This window comes from Capricornis sumatraensis, chromosome 8 (assembly GCF_032405125.1).
Source record: "Capricornis sumatraensis isolate serow.1 chromosome 8, serow.2, whole genome shotgun sequence".
Lineage (NCBI taxonomy): Eukaryota > Metazoa > Chordata > Mammalia > Artiodactyla > Bovidae > Capricornis > Capricornis sumatraensis.
Genome location: NC_091076.1, coordinates 96,554,798 through 96,575,305, shown reverse-complemented (window position 1 = coordinate 96,575,305; position 20,508 = coordinate 96,554,798). Strand labels below are relative to the sequence as shown.

The 20,508-nt window shown below is 38.9% G+C and overlaps 1 protein-coding gene across 1 annotated transcript in view; it reads right to left on the bottom strand.

The window, feature by feature from the left end:
- EFCAB13 (EF-hand calcium binding domain 13) overlaps positions 1–20,508 on the bottom strand; it is a 145,243-nt gene that overhangs the window by 84,766 nt on the left and 39,969 nt on the right. The window contains exons 8-9 of the mRNA XM_068977491.1: positions 18,061–18,132; positions 947–1,438 (exon numbers count right to left, since the gene is read on the bottom strand). Of these exons, the coding sequence (XP_068833592.1) occupies positions 947–1,438; positions 18,061–18,132 (564 nt within the window). The remainder of the gene's footprint in view (positions 1–946; positions 1,439–18,060; positions 18,133–20,508) is intronic.

Sequence of the window (20,508 nt, the reverse complement as noted above, 5' to 3'; positions counted from 1 at the left end):
AGGACATGGAAGCAACCTAGACGTCCATCAGCAGATGAATGGATAAGAAAGCTGTGGTACAGATACACAATGGAGTATTACTCAGCCATTAAAAAGAATACATTTGAATCAGTTCTAATGAGGTGGATAAAACTGGAGCCGATTATACAGAGTGAAGTAAGCCAGAAAGAAAAACACCAATACAGTATACTAACACATATATATGGAATTTAGAAAGATGGTAACCATAACCCTGTATGCGAGACAGCAAAAGAGACACAGATGTATCCAAAGACTGTACAAACAGTCTTTTGGACTCTGTGGTAGAGGGAGAGGGTGGGATGATTTGGGAGAATGGCATTGAAACATGTATAATATCATATAAGAAACAAATCGCCAGTCTAGGTTTCATGCAGGATACAGGATGCTTGGGGCTGGTGCACTGGGATGACCCAGAGGGATGGTATGGGGAGGGAGGTGGGAGAGGGGTTCAGGATTGGGAACACGTGTACACCCATGGCAGATTCATGTTGATGTATGGCAAAACCAATACAATATTTTAAAGTAAAATAATAATAATAATAAAATAAAATAAAAACACATTTAAAAAAAAGAAAGAAAGAATACCTGAAGTACTATGGATATCCTAAATTTAAATTATGGAACTCTGAGCAAAAATTTCACATAGACTTCATACATACTTGGTTAAATAAATGACCAAAAAAAGCATTTCCAAAGGAAAATAGGCCCTCTACTTTCTCGGGAACTTGTTCAGTTGCTAAGTTATGTCCAACTCTTTGCAACCCCATGGACTGCAGAATTGTATCCCGGGCCTGAATTCCAAAAGTGATGGTTATCCAGAGTATTGACAATTGAAATGCCTACAACTATCTAATAACTGCTTACTTCAGCTCATTTCTATAAAAACTCAAGGGCCCAGATGTTATCTTATACATATGATACTGACCCAGAGCATTAATTGCAGTTTTTTCCTTAGATGAAACTTGTTTTAGAAGACTAGAGCTCCTTCTCACAGCTGGCTTCTGAAGTTTTGGGATACTAAAAATATCACTTTTATCCAGGGACTTTTTGAGGCCTGAAACATGCTTCAAGTCTTGTGGTTTAGACTTTGAGTCATGCATTTCAACTTTCTCTGAACTTTTCTTAAAGTTCATGCCATCCTTTGAATATGGTTCCTGGAATTCTATATATCTGCTATCAACCTCATCCTGGAATTTTCTTATTTGCAAAGTATTTTTGGGTCTTTTAAATTCATAGTCATCATTCTCACTCATAATTTTATGATTTTGGAGGCTCTTTGTATTTAACTTTTGGAATAATGATGATTCAGACAGTCCAGAAGATAAAATGCTTTTCTTCCTATATTGTGGATAGCATCCTGACACATTTGATAACTTTCTTGAAGTAGCTTCATCCGAGGCTGTTCCTTCCATAATTGCTAAGCAAAAGAAACATCCATTAATTCATTTACCTGTACAATTTGTAATGCCTTTTAAAAAACAATACTTACATCCTCATGAAAACTTTTCAAGAAATTATCATTTGCTTAAATATATCAGATGAAGTTAATAACTAACAGAGCTGATGACCAAAAGGTTAACTATTGACTAGGTTAAATATAATCTACTGGTTTAATATAGTTAAATACTTCCATCCAACATTATTCATAGCAACACTGAATCTAAAGCAAAAGCCTACTGAAGTACATGATTCTCATTCCTTACTCTTTCCCAATTCAGAAAGATAATAGACTAATAAACCAATACAGATACAAATCTGTTAGTTATGAGGATGCAGAAATATGAAGAAGTTGTAAAGCGAAATTTTTAAATATTTACAAAGTTAGAACATTTTATAAATAAAATGATACTCTCCTAAAGTAAGACAGTAAAATAATTACCCTCTTGAAAATTTGCAGCGTTTGCAGGAGGTCAGTAACTTCATACATAAAATAAAATTTTTAGAAAAATATTAATATCTCAATTGGGGCTTCATTTACAAAATCCATCTCATGGCTCAGAATAGTACCTTGCATTTGAATAACACATTTAAAAATATATCAAAATACAGAATAGTCTTTTGGACTCTGTGGGAGAGAGAGAGGGTGGGATGATTTGGGAGAATGGCATTGAAACATGTATAATATCATATAAGAAATGAATCACCAGTCTAGGTTCGATGCAGGATACAGGATGCTTGGGGCTGGTACACTGGGATGACCCAGAGGGATGGTATGGGGAGAGAGGTGGGAGGGGGGTTCAGGATTGGGAACATGTGTACACCCATGGTGGATTCATGTTGATGTATGGAAAAACCAACACAGTATTGTAAAGTAAAGTAAAGTAAAATTAAAAAATAAAGTCAAAAATTCAAAAAAATTAAAATATATCAAATGTTATAACACTTGACCCTCAAAATAATTCCATGAGAGCATCAAGTTCCTATAAAACCAAAGAAAACAAAAGACTTCTAATAGAGTAGCAATACAATATTGATTATGAAGACATTTCATTTAGAGAAAAAAAAAGTTTCTTAGCTTAGGGTGTATTACAATAAACAATTGAAGGAAAGTGTTTGGATTTTTTAAATTTAGAAACTTAAAATTATTTTATTATTTTTTTTTGTAATTGACATATAACATTATATTAGTTTTATGTATAAAAAGTCTAGAAATCCTTAAAGATAAAGACATTGACCTTTAAGTGCTACCTTCTCAAAAAGGAATAGGGTAAAAAAATAAAATCTTTGACATTTCTGCTATTGGCCAAGACACCATAATAGGAACTAACTTTACCCTCCGACTTTAAGCAACTGAAAAACTGGACAAGATATGTAAAAAAGAACAATTTTCAGACATTGGACAAGAGGTAGCATAGGACAGTAATCCTTTAAAGAAGGGTAACAAATGTGCTGAGCCCTACCATTGCACTAGCTTACTGTCTGGACAGTTTCCACAGTACAGGAAAGTAAAACCTAAATAGAGCCCACTGGTCTGAATGAGTAGAGATAAGAGATTAGGAAGGCCAAAGAGGCTAGAATATGAGAGAAAAGAGAAAACAGAACTGATGAGCTCTGGAGATCAGTGAAGGGGCCTGCTTGACACTTTGGCTGAGTACTGATCTGTACATACATGAGAGAACATGACCTAATAACAAGGAAAGAATTACCAGAAAATTATAGGTAGAACAATTCCTGTATCTCACTGAGAACTAAGAATAATTTATGATCTCACCAACCAAAGCAGAAAGATCTTATAATATATGGGACATCTAGTAGAATCATCTGAAGAATGCTACCTTAGTAGTGGAGCTAAATTAGCATTAAAAGCTGCTCTGAGATCACCCTTAAAAAACTTTAGAAAACAAGCTTCCAAAGGACCAAACTGATTCCAAGTAACTCAACTGCATCAGGACAAAATCCAACACTATTTAAAGGAATGCTACAAAAGTCAGCAAATAACATAAACTTTACAATGTATAGTATCCCATCAAAAACTACTAGGCATCCAAAATAATAGGACAATATAAGCCACAATCAGCAGAAAAATAAATTGATAGAAATTGGTTCAGAAATGGAAGAGCTCATAAAACTATCACACAAATACATTAACACAGTAATTATTAGCATATTTATATATTCAAAAAATTAGAGGAATATATTAGCAAGTTGCTTTTATTCTCTGTGTCCTTTGGCCACTTGGCCTTGGAACTGTGTAGCAGAGTGTTGTAAGTAAATCACTGTTTTCAGCTAGAGAAACAAAAATGAGAGCTCTCAGAGATTAAACCATTGGAGAAGGAAATGGCAACCCACTCTAGTGTTCTTGCCTGGAGAATCCCAGAGACAGAGGAGCCTGGTGGGCTGCCGTCTATGGGGTTGCACAGAGTCGGACATGACTGAAGTGACTTAGCAGCAGCAGCAGCAGCAGCAGCAGAGATTAAAAAACACTAAATAGATTGTGGAGAGGGAGTAGCTCAGGAAAATGATCTCATAAAGCTGCTTATAAACACCTGCACTCACCCCTGATCTGCACGTGCATGAATTTGGCCCTAAACAATGCACCATAACTCTGAGACCTAAACTTCAGGATAGACCACTACACAGGTTCCACTTTGGCTCTGGATGACACACAGAGTTGAATAGCACTGCAAAGGCTATGAAAAACAAACTGATATTGAAACTGAAAAACACAGAAAATTAATTGAAATTTGTGGCCTAAACCAAATTGAGTCAAATTCCTGCCAAAACAAGATTTCAATATTTTCCATAGAATTTCCACAGAATTTTAGACCCACAGTCTCACAACTTAATTTTCAAAATGTCCAGGATGCAATTCAAAACCACTTCACATGTGAAGAACAAAGAAAATCTCAGTTTGCATGGGAAAAGACAAGCAACTGATGTCAAGACCAAGTTGAAAAAGACGTTGAAATTGCCTTCTAAAAACTTTCAAGCAAGGAGCTCCCAGGTAGTCCGGGGTTAAGAATCTGCCTTGCAATGCAGGGGACACAGGTTCAATCCCTGAGAACTAAGATCCCACATACACCAGAGCAACTAAGCCCAGGCACCACAACTACTGAGCTTAAGCATCATAATTAGAGAGCCCATGCACCGCAATGAAAGATCCTGCATGATGCAACGAAGTTCCTGCATGCTGCAACTAAGACTCAACACAGCCATATAAATTAATAAACTTCTAAGCATCTATTCTAAAAATGCTCCAAATTACAGTGGAAAAAAAAAACACTCAAAATAGAAAGATAGAAAGTCTCAGAAAACAAAAGACATAAAGAACCAAATTTGGAAATTTAAAACTTAAAAATATAATAATTAAAGTAAAAAAAATTAATCAGATAGGTTCAACAACATAATGGAGATGTCAGAGGGATAGTTTATGAAACTGAAGACACATTAATGGAAATTATTCAATTTAAACAGTAGAGGTAAATAAGAATGAAAACAAAATTAACAAAGTGTCAAGGATCTATGGGACAACATCAAAGAGGGCTAACATTTGTGTCTTTGCAGTCTCAAGAAGACAGGGGAGAAAATGTGGTGCAGAACAAATATTTGAAGTTACAATGACAAAAGATTGCAAGTTTGGCAAGATAGATCCAAGAAGCTCAGTGAACCCCAACAGGATAAACTCAAAAAAACACACTCCCAATGCATCATAATCAAATGGCTAAAAACTAAAGAAAAAAGAAAGTATCCTGAAAGCCTCTTGATGAAAGTGAAAGAGAAAAGTGAAAAAGTTGGCTTAAAACTCAACATTCAGAAATCTAAGATCATGGGCATCCAGTCCCATCACTTCATGGCAAATAGATGGGGAAACAATGGAAACAGTGACAGACTTTATTTTCTTGGGCTCCAAAATCACTGCAGCTGGTGATTGCAGCCATGAAATTAAAAGACACTTGTTTCTTGGAAGAAAAGTTATGACCAACTTAGACAGCAAGTTAAAAAGCAGAAACGTTACTTTGCCAACAAAGGTCTGTCTAGTCAAAGCTATGGTTTTCCCAGTAGTTAAGTATGGATGTGAGAGTTGGACTATAAAGAAAGCTGAGCAACAAAGAATTGATGCTTTTGAACTGTGGTGTTGGAAAAGACTCTTGAGAGTCCCTTGGATGGCAAGGAGATCTGACCAGTCCATCCTAAAGGAAATCAGTCCTGAATATTCATTGGAAGGACTGATCCTGAAGCTGAAACTCCAATACTTTGGCCACCTGATGCAAAGAACTGACTCACTGGAAAAGACCCTGATGCTGGGAAAGATTGAAGATGAGAGGAGAAGGGGACAACAGAGGATGAGATGGTTGGATGGCATCACCGACTCGATGGACATGAGTTTGAGTAAGCTCCAGGAGTTGGTGGACAGGGAAGTCTGGCATGCTGCAGTCCATGGGGTTGCAAAGAGTCGGATACGACTGAGGGACTGAATTGACTAAGTTCAGTTCAGTTCAGTCGTTCAGTCGTGTCCGACTCTTTGCAACCCCGTGAATCGCAACATGCCAGGTCTCCAAACTGAAGGTTAAATATGTATGTTATAATCCTTAGAATAATTACTGAAATATGTAGACATATGGTGAAAAAAATATATAGGTAAATTTTTTTAAGAATTTTTTAAAAACTTCCAAAAAAGAAGGTAAAAAAGGTTGAAAAAGAGAGGAAAAAATAGAAAAGAAATAACATGGTTACCTATTTCTGATATAATTAATCACATTAAGTAAAAATGACCTAGATACTCCAATTAAAAAACAGGAATTATAAGAATGAATATAAAAGCATCACCCAATTCTACAGGGTTTCTCTGATAGCTCAGTTGGTAAAGAATCCACCTACAATGTAGGAGACCCCAGCTCAATTCCTGCATCAGGAAGATCTGCTGGAGAAGGGATAGGCTACCCACTCCAATATTCTTGGACTTCTCCCTTGTGGCTCAGATGGTAAAGAATCCACTTACAATGTGGGAGACCTGGGTTTAATCCCTGGGTTGGGAAGATTCCCTGGAGAAGTGAAAGATTACCTACTCCAGTATTCTGGCCTGGAGAATTCCATGGACTGTATAGTCTATGGGGTTGCAAACAGTCAGACACGACTGAGCAACTTTCACAGTCACATTCACCCAACTCTACGTGGTTTACAAAATACCTGAAATATGAGGACAGTTGTTGTTGATAGTCACTAAGTCGTGTCTGACTCTTTTGCAACCTCATGGACGAAAGACTGCCAGACTCCTCTGTCCATAGGATTTCCAGCAAAGATATTGGAGTGGGTTGCCATTTTTTTCTCCAGGGGATGTTCCCGATCCAGGGATCAAACTCACAGCTCCTGCTTAGTAGGTGGATTCTTTACCACTGAGCCACCTGGGAAGCCCAGATATGATGATATAAGAAGGTAAAAAGAAAAGGATAGGAAATCTATTCATGTAAACACTAATTAAAGAAAGCTGAAGTAGTTTTATTAATATTTAAAAAAGTAAATTGCAGAGCAAAGAAAATTACCATTGATTACATATACATTACATAATGATAAAAGAGCCACTTTGCCAAGAAGATACAACTATCCTAAATGTGAATGAAACTAACGGAGCTTCAAGATGCATGAATCAAAGGCCAACAAAAATGAAAGGAGAAACAGACAAATCCACAATTATATATTTCAATACTATTCTTCTTTCACAGTAATAGAACTAATAGAAAATCAGCAAAGATTCAGAAAAAAATTATAAATGATGAGAATCATGCATGGGAGTGGGCATGTAATTGTCAGTAATATCTACACAGGAAAAGAAAAATAAATGTAAAACTTGTATACCAGAGGCAAAATTAGAATTCAAAATAAACTTTGAAACTTTCAGGTAATGATGGCAAATTGAACAGCTTTCAAAAATTCCATTAAAATTATTCTTAAAATATCATAAATCCGTAAGAAGGAGAATAGGAAAAGAAACAACTGCATGAACTTAGTAGATGGGAAAAGGCTGAATTCTAAGCCAGAAGGAAAAAGCCAACAACCCAATTCATAACACAAAACCTCCAAAGGCTCATAAATTAGCGGGGAATGGCAACCCACTCCAGTACTCTTGCCGGGCAAATCCCATGGACGGAGGAGCCTGGTAGGCTGCAGTCCATGGGGTCACGAAGAGTTGGGCATGACTGAGCGACTTCACTTTCACTTTCTTTCATGCATTGGAGAAGGAAATGGCAACCCCCTCCAGTATTCTTGCCTGGAGAATCCCAGGGAGAGAGGAACCTAGTGGGCTGTCATCTATGGGGTCACACAGAGTCAGACACAACTGAAGCGACTTAGCAGCAGTAGCAGTTACTTCTGAAAGTGAAGGAAAGAGTAAAACTGGAAATAGAGGATTGTTTAAAAGTCTGTTTAAGCAGTAATCAGATATCTAGATAACCTGCACAGTTCAGTTCAGTTGCTCAATCGTGTCCTACTCTTTGCGACCCCATGAATCGCAGCACGCTAGGCCTCCCTGTCCATCACCATTCCCGGAGTTCACTCAGACTCACGTCCATCAAGTCAGTGATGCCATCCAGCCATCTCATCCTCAGTCGTCCCCTTCTCCTCCTGCCCCCAATCCCTCCCAGCATCAGAGTCTTTTCCAATGAGTCAACTCTTCGCATCAGGTGGCCAAAGTACTGGAGCTTCAGCTTTAGCATCATTCCTTCCAAAGAAATCTCAGGGTTGATCTCCTTCAGAATGGACTGGTTGGATCTCCTTGCAGTCCAAGGGACTCTCAAGAGTCTTCTCCAAACTGACAAACAACTAATCTCAAAAATATACAAGCAACTTATGCAGCTCAATTCCAAAAAATAAACAACCCAATCAAAAAATGGGCCAAAGAACTAAATAGACATTTCTCCAAAGAAGACATACGGATGGCTAACAAACACATGAAAAGATGCTCAACGTCACTCACTATTAGAGAAATGCAAATCAAAATCACAATGAGGTACCACTTCACACCAGTCAGAATGTCTGCGATCCAAAAATCTGCAAGCAATAAATGCTGGAGAGGGTGTGGAGAAATGGGAACCCTCCTACACTGTTGGTGGGAATGCAAACTAGTACAGCCACTTTGGAGAACAGTGTGGAGATTCCTTAAAAAATTGCAAATAGAACTACCTTATGACCCAGCAATCCCACTGCTGGGCATACACACCGAGGAAACCAGAATTGAAAGAGACACATGTACCCCAATGTTCATCACAGCACTGTTTATAATAGCCAGGACATGGAAGCAAGCTAGATGTCCATCAGCAAATGAATGGATAAGAAAGCTGTGGTACATATACACAATGGAGTATTACTCAGCCGTTAAAAAGAATACATTTGAATCAATTCTGATGAGATGGATGAAACTGGAGCCGATTATACAGAGTGAAGTAAGCCAGAAAGAAAAACACCAATACAATATACTAACACATATATATGGAATTTAGAAAGATGACAATGACAACCCTGTATGCAAGACAGCAAAAGAGACACAGATGTGTATAATGGACTTTTGGACTCAGAGGGAGAGGGAGAGGGTGGGATGATTTGGGAGAATGGCATTGTAACATGTATACTATCATGTAAGAATCGAATCGCCAGTCTATGCCTGACGCAGGATACAGCATGCTTGGGGCTGGTGCACGGTGATGACCCAGAGAGATGCTATGGGGAGGGATGTGGGAGGGAAGTTCATGTTTGGGAATGCATGTACACCCGTGGTGGATTCATGTCAATGTATGGCAAAACCAATTGAAAAAATAAATAAATAAATAAAAATTAAAAAAAAAAAAAAGAGTCTTCTCCAACGCCACAGTTCAAACGATTCAATTCTTCAGCGCTCAGCCTTCTTCACAGTCCAACTCTCACATCCATACATGACCACAGGAAAAACCATAGCCTTGACTAGACAGACCTTAGTCAGCAAAGTAATGTCTCTGCTTTTGAATATACTATCTAGGTTGGTCATAACTTTTCTTCCAAGGAGTAAGTGTCTTTTAATTTCATGGCTGCAGTCACCATCTGCAAGGATTTTGGAGCCCAGAAAAATAAAGTCTGACACTGTTTCTACTGTTTCCCCATCTATTTGTCATGAAGTGATGGGACCAGATACCATGATCTTCGTTTTCTGAATATTGAGCTTTAAGCCAACTTTTTCACTCTCCTCTTTCACTTTCATCAAGAGGCTTTTTAGCTCCTCTTCACTTTCTGCCATAATGGTGGTGTCATCTGCATATCTGCGGTTATTGATATTTCTCCCAGCAATCTTGATTCCAGCTTGTGATTCTTCCAGCCCAGCATTTCTCATGATGTACTTCGCATATAAGTTAAATAAGCAAGGTGACAATATACAGCCTTGATGTACTCCTTTTCCTATTTGGAACCACTCTGTTGTTCCATGTCCAGTTCTAACTGTTGCTTTCTGACCTGCATACAGATTTCTCAAGAGGCAGGTCAGGTGGTCTGGTATTCCCATCTCTTTCAGATTTTTCCACAGTTTATTGTGATCCACACAATCCAAGGCTTTGGCATAGTCAATAAAGCAGAAATAGATGTTTTTCTGGAACTCGCTTGCTTTTTCGATGATCCAGCAGATGTTGGCAATTTGATCTCTGGTTTCTCTGCCTTTTCTAAAACCAGCTTGAACATCAGGGAGTTCATGGTTCACGTATTGCTGAAGTCTGGCTTGGAGAATTTTGAGCATTACTTTACTAGCATGTGAGATGACTGCAACTGTGCCATAGTTTGAGCATTCTTTTGCATTGCCTTTCTTTGGAAATGGAATGAAAACTGACCTTTTCCAGTCCTGTGGCCACTGCTGAGTTTTCCTAATTTGCTGGCATATTGAGTGCAGCACTTTCACAGCATCATCTTTCAGGATTTGAGAGAGCTCAACCAGAATTCCATTATCTCCACTAGCTTTGTTTGTAGTGATGCTTTCTAAGGCCCACTTGACTTCACATTCCAAGATGTCTGGCTCTAGATTAGTGATCACATCATCATGATTATCTGGATCATGAAAATCTTTTTTGTACAGTTCTTCCATGTATTCTTGCCACCTCTACTTAATATCTTCTGCTTCTGTTAGGTCCAGACCATTTCTGTCCTTTATCAAGCCCATTTTTGCATGAAATGTTCCCTTGGTATCTCTAATTTTCTTGAAGAGATCTCTAGTCTTTCCCATTCTGTTGTTTTCCTCTATTTCTTTGCATTGATCACTGAAGAAGGCTTTCTTATCTCTTTTTGCTATTCTTTGGAACTATGCATTCAGATGCTTATATCTTCCCTTTTCTCCTTTGCTTTTCACATTTCTTCTTTTAACAGCTATTTGTAAGGCCTACCCAGACAGCCATTTTGCTTTTTTGCATTTCTTTTCCATGGGGATGTTCTTGATCCCTGTCTCCTGTACAGTGTCACAAACCTCCATCCATAGTTCATCAGGCACTCTATCTATCAGATCTAGACCCTTAAATCTATTTCTCACTTCCACTGTATAATCATAAGGGATTTGATTTAGGTCATACCTGAGTGGTCTAGAGGTTTTCCCTACTTTCTTCAATTTAAGTCTGAATTTGGCAATAAGGAGTTCATGGTCTGAGCCACAGTCAGCTCCTGGTCTTGTTTTTGACGACTGTATAGGGTTCTCCATCTTTGGCTGCAAAGAATATAATCAGTCTGATTTTGGTGTTGACCATCTGGTGATGTCCATGTGTAGAGTCTTTTGCATAGGAACCTGGAATGTCAGGTCCATGAATCAAGGCAAATTGGAAGTGGTCAAACAAGAGATGGCAACAGTGAACGTCAACATTCTAGGAATCAGCCAACTAAAATGGACTGGAATGGGTGAGTTTAACTCAGATGACCATTATATCTACTACTGTGGGCAGGAATCCCTCAGAAGAAATGGAGTAGCCATCATGGTCAACAAAAGAGTCCGAACTGCAGTACTTGGATGCAATCTCAAAAATGACAGAATGATCTCTGTTCGTCTCCAAGGCAAACCATTCAATATCACAGTTATCCAAGTCTATGCCCCAACCAGTAACGCTGAAGAAACTGAAGTTGAATGGTTTTATGAAGACCTAGAAGATCTTTTAGAACTAACACCCAAAAAAGATGTCCTTTTCATTATGGGGGACTGGAATGCAAAAGTAGGAAGTCAAGAAACACCTGGAGTAACAGGCAAATTTGGCCTTGGAATGCGGAATGAAGCAGGGCAAAGACTAATAGAGTTTTGCCAAGAAAAAGCACTGGTCATAGCAAACACCCTCTTCCAACAACACAAGATAACCTTCACACAGCCATATATTTTCTCATGGCCATGTACTGATCTTCTCCCCTTGCAGCAGAAGACTAACAATACACCAGAGAGGGTTAAACACAAAGTCTCTGGGTTAGGGAATACAAAACATAGAAGAGAATAATGGTATTATCTGGATAATGAAAAGGGAGGGTTACATGACAATTACCACTGAATAAAGAGAACTCCAGTTCTTTTGTCTCATTAAACAGCTGAAACTCTGGCAAGACAACTTACAGCTTCAAAGAAGGAAACTAGAAGCTGCTTCTTTGAAAACACTGACTATCTTGAAAGGAAAAACACCCTAAAGATGGTGATGTCAAGGGTCTTCGAGGCAAAATTCCAGCCAGACTGCCTATAGCATGATTCCCTGACCTCAGCAGTATTGGCATTTGGGGACACACGATTCCTCACTTTTGCCTGGGAAATCCCATGGACGGAGAAGCCTGGTAGGCTACAGTTGACGGGGTGGCAAAGAGTAGGACACGACTGAGCAACTTCACTTCACTTCAATTCCTTATTAAGAGGGGGAGAAGGGGATATCTAGAAGTGTGTGTAGGGACTTCCCTGAAGGTCCAGTGGACTTTGAAGACTTTGGAAGACTCTGAACTTCCAAAGCAGGGGGCATGGGTTCGATTGCTGATCAGGGAACTAGGATCCCACATGCCACACAACCAAAAAAAAAAAATTTGATTACATGAATTCTATAGGAGTTTTGCAAAAACTCCTGTATATCCTGGCTCTTCCTTTATCTCTTTGGAATAGTCCCTCAGTGCTTTCTGAGAGTCTGTATCCCAGGCTTAAGTCCTCATTAATGCCACCCAATAAAATACAATTCTCAACTTTTAGGTTGTGCTGTTTTGTTTTTTTTTAAGTCAACAAAAGCATCCCTGGCCTCTAATCACTTAATGCCAGTAACACATGTTTTAATGACCAAAAAGCATCTCCACATGTTGCCAAATGTTCCTGTGGGAGAGTGATAACCAAAATCACTTCTGGTTAAGAACCACTACTCTAGAGTGTTCAGTCCATAGTCAACTAGTTCCACTCCCAGTCTCAAAGTTTCCAAACAGCTTTTGAGTTCATTATTCTCAAACATAAGCAGACAACCAAAGATCACCAGACATTTGGAGAATGCCTCTGAAATGAAAGCCAAATAAGAGAAAAATAACTTGGAGAAAACATTATGAATGAAAAAGAAAAAATTTTAAACATCATCCTTAGCACAACAGAAGATATTATGTTCATGGAACAATAGGAATATCCATGTAACAAGAAGATGTTAAAAGAATATGCTTTCAGAAGGGAAAAAAATTGTTGGAAATCTTGAAAAGTACAAATGAAAGCCTAAACACATGGGTTGGAAGATAAAGTTATGTACATCTCACCAAAAAATGACAGAGAAAAACGTTTTTTTTGCTTGTTTGTTTGTTTGTTTTTAAAAAGAGGAGAATCCATTCAGGATGTCAAGTATCCAAGTAATAAATGTTTCAGAAAGGAAAGGAAATCATCAACAAATTGCTTAAATTTCCCAGAATCACATTATACTGTACTCAACACAACTGTTGCCAAAACAATTTATTTCAAGGCACATAATCATGAAATTTCAGAACACTATTCTATAAAAAAGAAACTATTCTGTATCCTTCCAATGAATATTTTTTCAAAGAAAAAAATCAGTTACATACAAAAAGTCAGGAATCAAAAGAATTGTGGATTTGACAGCAACACTGAAAACTGGAAAACAGAAAAATTCTAAGGAAATTTATTTCCAACCTAGAATTCTATACTTAAACTGCCAATCAAACATGAGTACAGAATCTGATACAGGGAAAGAAGTGAAAAATTCTTCTTCCAGAATGTTAATGAAGAGAGAGTCCAGGAATATAACCACACATAAAATGTTCAGTTCAGTTCAGTCACTCAGTCTTGTCCGACTCTTTGCAATCCCATGGACTGCAGCATGCCAGGCTTCCCTGTCTATCAGCAACTCCTGGAGCTTGCTCAGACTCATGTCCATCAAGTTCATGATGCCATGCAACAATCTCATTCTCTATTGTCCCCTTCCCCTCCCACCTTCAATTTTTCCCAGCATCAGGGTCTTTTCCAATGAGTCAGTGCTTTGCATCAGGTGATCATACTGGAGCTTCAGTTTCAGCATTGGTTCTTCCAATGAATATTCAGGACTAATTTCCTTTAGGATGGACTGGTTGGATCTCCTTGCAGTCCAAGGGACTCTCAAGAGTCCTCTCCAACACCACAGTTCAAAAGCATCAACTCTTCAGCACTCAGCTTCCTTCACAGTCCAACTCTCACATCCATACATGACTACTAGAAAAACCATAGCTTTGACTAGATGGACCATTGTCAGCAAAGTAATGTGTCTGCTTTTTAATATGCTGTCTAGGTTGGTCACAGCTTTTCTTCCAAGGAAAAAGCATCTTTTAATTTCATGGCTGCAGTCACCACCTACAGTGATTTTGGAGTCCAAGAAAATAAAGTCTGTCACTGTTTCCCCATTTATTTGCCATGAAGTGGTGGGACAAGATGCCATGATCTTCATTTTTTGAATGTTGAGTTTTAACTCAACTTTTTCAGTGTCGTCTTTCACTTTCATCAATAGGCTTTTTAGTTCCTCTTCACTTTCTGCCATAAGGATGGTGTCATCTGCATATCTAATGTTATTGATATTTCTCCCGGCAATCTTGATTCCAGCTTGTGGTTCATCCAACCCAGCACTTTGCATGATGTATTCTGCATATAAGTTAAATAAGCAGGGTGACAATATACAGCCTTGACATACTCCTTTCCCGAATTGGAACCAGTCTCTTATTCCATGTCCAGTTCTAACTGTTGCTTCTTGACCTGCATACAGATTTCTCAAGAGGCAGGTAAGGTGGTCTGGTAATCCCATCTCTTTCAGAATTTTCCACAGTTTATTGTGATCTACACAGTCAAAGGCTTTGGCATAGTCAAAAAAGCAGAAATAGATGTTTTTCTGGAACTCTCTTGCTTTTTCCATGATCCTGCGGATGTTGGCAATTTGATCTCTTGTTCCTCTGCCTCTTCTAAATCCAGCTTGAACATCTGGAAGTTCTCAGTTCACGTATTGCTGAGGCCTTGCTTGGAGAATTTTCAGCATTACTTTGCTAGTGTGTGAGATGAGTGCAATTGTGAGGTAGTTAGAACATTCTTTGGCATTGCCTTTCTTTGGGATTGGAATGAAAACTGACCTTTTCCAGTCCTGTGGCCACTGCCGAGTTTTCCAAATGTGCTGACATATTGAGTGCAGCACTTTAACAGCATCATCTATTAGGATTTGAAATAGCTCAGCTAAGCTGGAATGCCATCACCTTCACTAGTTTTATTCATGGTGATGCTTCCTAAGGCCCACTTGACTTTGCGCTCCAGGCTGTCTGGGTCTAGATGAACAATTGCCCATCCATGGTTATCTGGGTTATGAACATCTTTTTTGCATAGTTCTTCTGTGTATTCTTGTCACCTCTTCTTAATAGGTCCAGGAAGAGTAGGTGGATGTGGTGTAGACAGGGAAAATGAAACAGAACTAAATTCTTATTTTCAATAGTAAAACCAAATGAGGCTCTGTGGGACCCCCAAGCATGGAAGTCCTTGTGTCCCCAGTTTCTCACAGGCAAAACTCCAGCCTCCATGACCTACCCTGAAACCTAGACAGTGTATTAAAAAGCAGAGACATTACTTTGCCGACAAAGGTCTGTATAGTCTAAGCTATGATTTTTCCAGTAATCATATACAGATGTGAGAGCCAGGGATAAAAAAGGCTTAGTGCCAAAGAATTGATGCCTTCAAACTGTGATGCTGGAAAAGACTCTTGAGAGTCTCTTGGACAGCAAGGAGATCCAACCAGTCAATCCTAAAGAAAATCAACCTTGAATATTCATTGGAAGAACTGATCCTGAAGCTGAAGCTCCAATACTTAGTCACCTGATGCAAAGCACTGACTCATTGGAAAAGACCCTGATGCTGGGAAAGACTGAAGACAGGAGGAGAAGGGGACAACAGAGGATGAGACTGTTGGATGGCATCATAGACTTGATGGACATGAGTTCGAGCAAACTCTGGAAGGTGGTGAAGGACATGGAAGCCTGGTATGCTGCAGTTCATGGGGTTCCAAAGAGTTGGACATGACTGAGTGACTGAACAACAACCATCAAGGGAGAAGCAGCCAAGTAACTATCAGAGGCAAGACTAAAGGGATCATAGAAACTAATCAAGATTAGGAGACCAACCACCTGAGACAAGGTTAAGGGAGTGCAAGCCCTGGTGGTTTTTGTTGCTCAGTCACTAAGTCCAGACCTCCCTGGACTTAGAGAGTTTGAGAGTTTGCTCAAACTCATGTCCATTGAGTCAGTGATGCCATCCAACCATCTCATCCTCTGTCGTCCCCTTCTCCTCCTGCCCTCAATCTTTGCCAGCATCGGGGCGTTTTCCAATGAGTTGGCTCTGCATCAGGTGGCCAAAGTATTAGAACTTCAGCTTCACCATCAGTCTGTCCAATGAATATTCAGGACTGATTTCCTTTAGGATTGACTGGTTTGATCTCCTTGCTGTCTAAGGGACTCTCAAGAGTCTTCTCCAGCACCACAATTTGAAAGCATCTATGGCAACCCACTCCAGTACTCTTGCCTGGAGAATCCCATGGAGGGAGGAGCCTGGTGGGCTACAGTCCATGGGGTCACAAAAAGTCGGACACGACTGAGTGACTTCACTTTCACTTTCACTATACACACCCTAATTTTTTCAGAGACCCTACTCTTGGACCATTATTATAAAAGCCCTGACCAAACTCCCCTGGGTTGGGACACAGTTTTTCAGGACAGGAGTCCACTGTGTTCCCCTTTGCCTGACAAATCAATAAAGCTATTCTTTTCTACTTCACCCAGAACTCTGTTATTGAGATTCAATCCAGCATGGGTGCAGAGAAGCCAAGCTTTCAGCATCAATAGTAGGAAGTTTACTTTGTCTACCTAAAATTTTAGAAATTAACAAGTAGCAATATAAACAGGCTATTTTCAGTCATGAAGATAAATATCAAGTAATCAGCTAAAATATTTGAAATTTTTGCCTCTGGAGAAGCTGAGAGGAGGATTAGGCAAGAGGCTGCTTTTTTTCTTTTTCTAACAAGCTTTATAGAGCTATATAATCCTTAAAATTATGTACATAGATAATCTTGATCAAATGACATTTGGACAAATGAGACAAAGAGTAAAGAATGACGATGTATTTGATGTCTTTGAACTGTGGCATTGGAGAAGACTCTTCAGAGTCCCTTGGACTGCAAGGAGATCCAACCAGTCCATCCTAAAAGAGATCAGTCCTGGGTGTTCATTAGAGGGACTGATGTTGAAGCTGAAACTCTAAGACTTTAGCCACCTGATGTGAAGAGCTGACTCATTTGAAAAAATCCTGATGCTGGGAAAGATTGGCAGGAAGAGAAGGGGATGACAGAGGATGAGATGGTTGGATAGCATCACCGACACAATGGACATGGGTTTGGGTGGGCTCCGGGAGTTGGTGATGGACAGGGAGGCCTAGCATACTGCGGTTCATGGGGTCGTGAAGAGTCGGACACGACTGAGCGACTGAACTGAACAGGAAAACACCAAAAACAATGCACTTAATGAAGAAAAACTAAACAATGTGTGATAGAGAAAAACATACTATGGTTTTTTAAACAGTCAATGTCAAGATGTCAGAATGACCACAGATTGCAAATTAAATGTTCCCTTTTTCTTTAGTGTTACTACTTTGTTTTAAAGTTGACTATGTTACAAAATATTAAGAGAAAGATAAAAACAGAAAAATTATGAGATTGTAATATTATATAATTATGTGAAAATGTTAGTCACGCAGTTGTGTCCAACCCTTTGTGACCCCATGGATTGTAGCCCCCCAGGCTCCTCTGTCCATGGAATTCTTCAAGCAAGAATAGAATGGGTAGCCAATTTCTTCTCCAGGGGATCTTCCTGACCCAGGGATTGAACCTGGGTCTCCTGCCTTGCAAGCAGATTCTTTATCATCTGAGCCATCAGGGAATATAATTATAATATTGATTATTAGGTATATTCAGGGTACTATATTAAATTTTTATCTCTCTGATTTAAGAGAGTAAAGAGTTTAAAGAAGTCTTTCAAAACTCATATAATAAAATCTATAAATTAGTACTTAAAGATAATTTATAAACAAAACTTATATAGCAACAAGAGATCACTTACAAATATTCTCATACTCTTGCTGTAGTTCATCCAAAGTAAATATAATATCCCCAATATCCACCATTTGATTACCTGTAATACAAAGAATTCTTGAGTTTAGATACTGTATTTCCTTTTGAACACAATACAGCTGCTATCCTATTCTAAAATTACAACACCACATAAATATGTGCAAATAGGAACAAAGGGCCAGCTATTATGGGTTTTGAACAATATCTGGAATTATGAATTAGTAATTCAGTATACACTGAAACATAAGACTTCATTAATATGACAAAATGAAGAAATCTTGTTCTTCTTGACTGGGGGAGATGGAATAAGGAGTGAGAATTATTAATTCTTTCAACATTGTTTCAGCAGTTAATATCTGCCATATTCACTGTGTTACATACTGAGGATACAATATTGAGCAAAAGTAGACACGATATCTGCTCTCCTGGTGCTTAACTAGTCTTAATTAATACACAAACCTTAATCAAACAGTTTAAAATATAAATTGCAACTGAGATCAATCCGGTTAAAGTATACAATATGAGAATGTGACCTAGTCAGAGAGGTCAGGGAAACATCTCTAAAAAACAGAGTGTAGTTTAGTTTTGGTTTTGCCATACATTGACATGATCCACCACAGGTGTACATGAGTTCCCAATACAGTATTGTAAAGTAAAATAAAGTAAAAATAAAAATTAAAAAAACAAACAAACAAACAAAAAGAATTTCAATGACAAAAAAAACCAAAACAGAGTGTAGTTTAGATTTAAAGTATTAAGAAGGACCCTGAGGAAACCATAATTTAAAAAGATATATGTACCCCAATGTTCATTGCAGCACCATTTACAATAGTAGCTAAAACATGGAAACAACCTAGAAGTCCATTGACAGATGAACAGATAAAGAAGTTGTGGTACATAGACACAATGGAATATTACTCAGCTATTAAAAGGAATGCACTTGTGTTGGCTCACATGACGTGGACAAATCTACAGCCTATTATACAAAATGAAGTAAGTCAGAAAGAGAAAAACAAATATCGTATACTAATGCACATATATGGAATCTAGAAAGATGGTACTGATGAACACATATGCAGGGTAGCGGTGGAGATGCAGACACAGAGAACAGACTTGTGGACATGGGGTGAAAGAAAGGGTGGGACAAATGGAGAGAGTAGCATGGAAACATATATAACTTACATTACCATATATAAAACAGATAGCCAGTGGGAATTTGCTGTATGACTCAGGGAGCTCAAACCTGTGCTCTGTGACAACCTAGAGAGGTGGGGTGGGGTGGGAGGTGGGAGGGAGGTTCACAGGGAGTAGACATATGTACACTTATGACTGATTCATGTTGATGTATGGCAGGAACCAACACAATATTATAAAGCAATTATCCTTCAATTAAAAATAAATAAAATTTTTAAAAAATAAATAACTAATTCCCTGATAGCTCAGTTGGTAAAGAATCTGCCTGCAATGCAGGAGACCACAGTTTGATTTCTGGGTCGGGAAGATCCACTGGAGAAGGGATAGGCTACCCATTCCAGTATTCTTGGCCTTCCCTTGTGGCTCAGCTGGTAAAGAATTGGCCTGCAATGCAGGAGACCTGGGTTCAATCCCTGGATTGGGTAGATCCCCTGGTGAAGGGAAAGGCTACCCACTCCAGTATTCTGGGCTGGAGAATTCCATGGACTGTGTAGTCCATAGGGTCACAAAGAGTCAGAGATGACTGACTTTCACTTTTACTTTTCAAATATAAGCAGGAATAACTAGGAGGAGAGAAATATTCCAGGAAAAGAACAGAATATGTGTAATGGCTGTGGCAGGAGGAAAGCAGTATAAGGTTGAAACTCTAAAAAGGCTCAGACGGTAAGGGAGAATGTGGTCTGAGATAAAGCTAAGATCCAGGTAAAGGCCAGACTTTGCAAAGTCTTGTACATTAAAGAGGTATTATTAGATTTTATACAAAGAAGGTAACATGACCAGATGTTTCTTTTGAAAAGATCTTTCTGGCTACAGTGTAAAGGGAGATATCCATGAAAGTGAAAAGTGAAAGTTGCTCAGTCGTGTCCAACTCTTTGTGACTTCAAGGAATTCTCCAGGCCAGAATACTGGAGTAGGCAGCCTTTCCCTTTTCCAGGAGAGAGTCCCAACCCAGGGATCAAGGTCTCCCAGGTCTCTCATATTGCAGGCAGATTCTTTACCAGCTGAGCCACAAGGGAAGGCCAAGAATACTGGAGTGGGTAGCCTGTCCCTTCTCCAGGGGATCTTTCAGACCCAGGAATTGAACCAGGGTCTCCTGCATTACAGGCAGCTTCTTTACCAACTGAGCTATCAGGGAAGCCCAGATATGAGCAGACTTGTTAGAATATGGGTAGGAAAAATGTAGTAATGCTGGAAAACAGAAAGATTTAAGAGATATGTAGGATTTTAAAATAATAGTACTTTG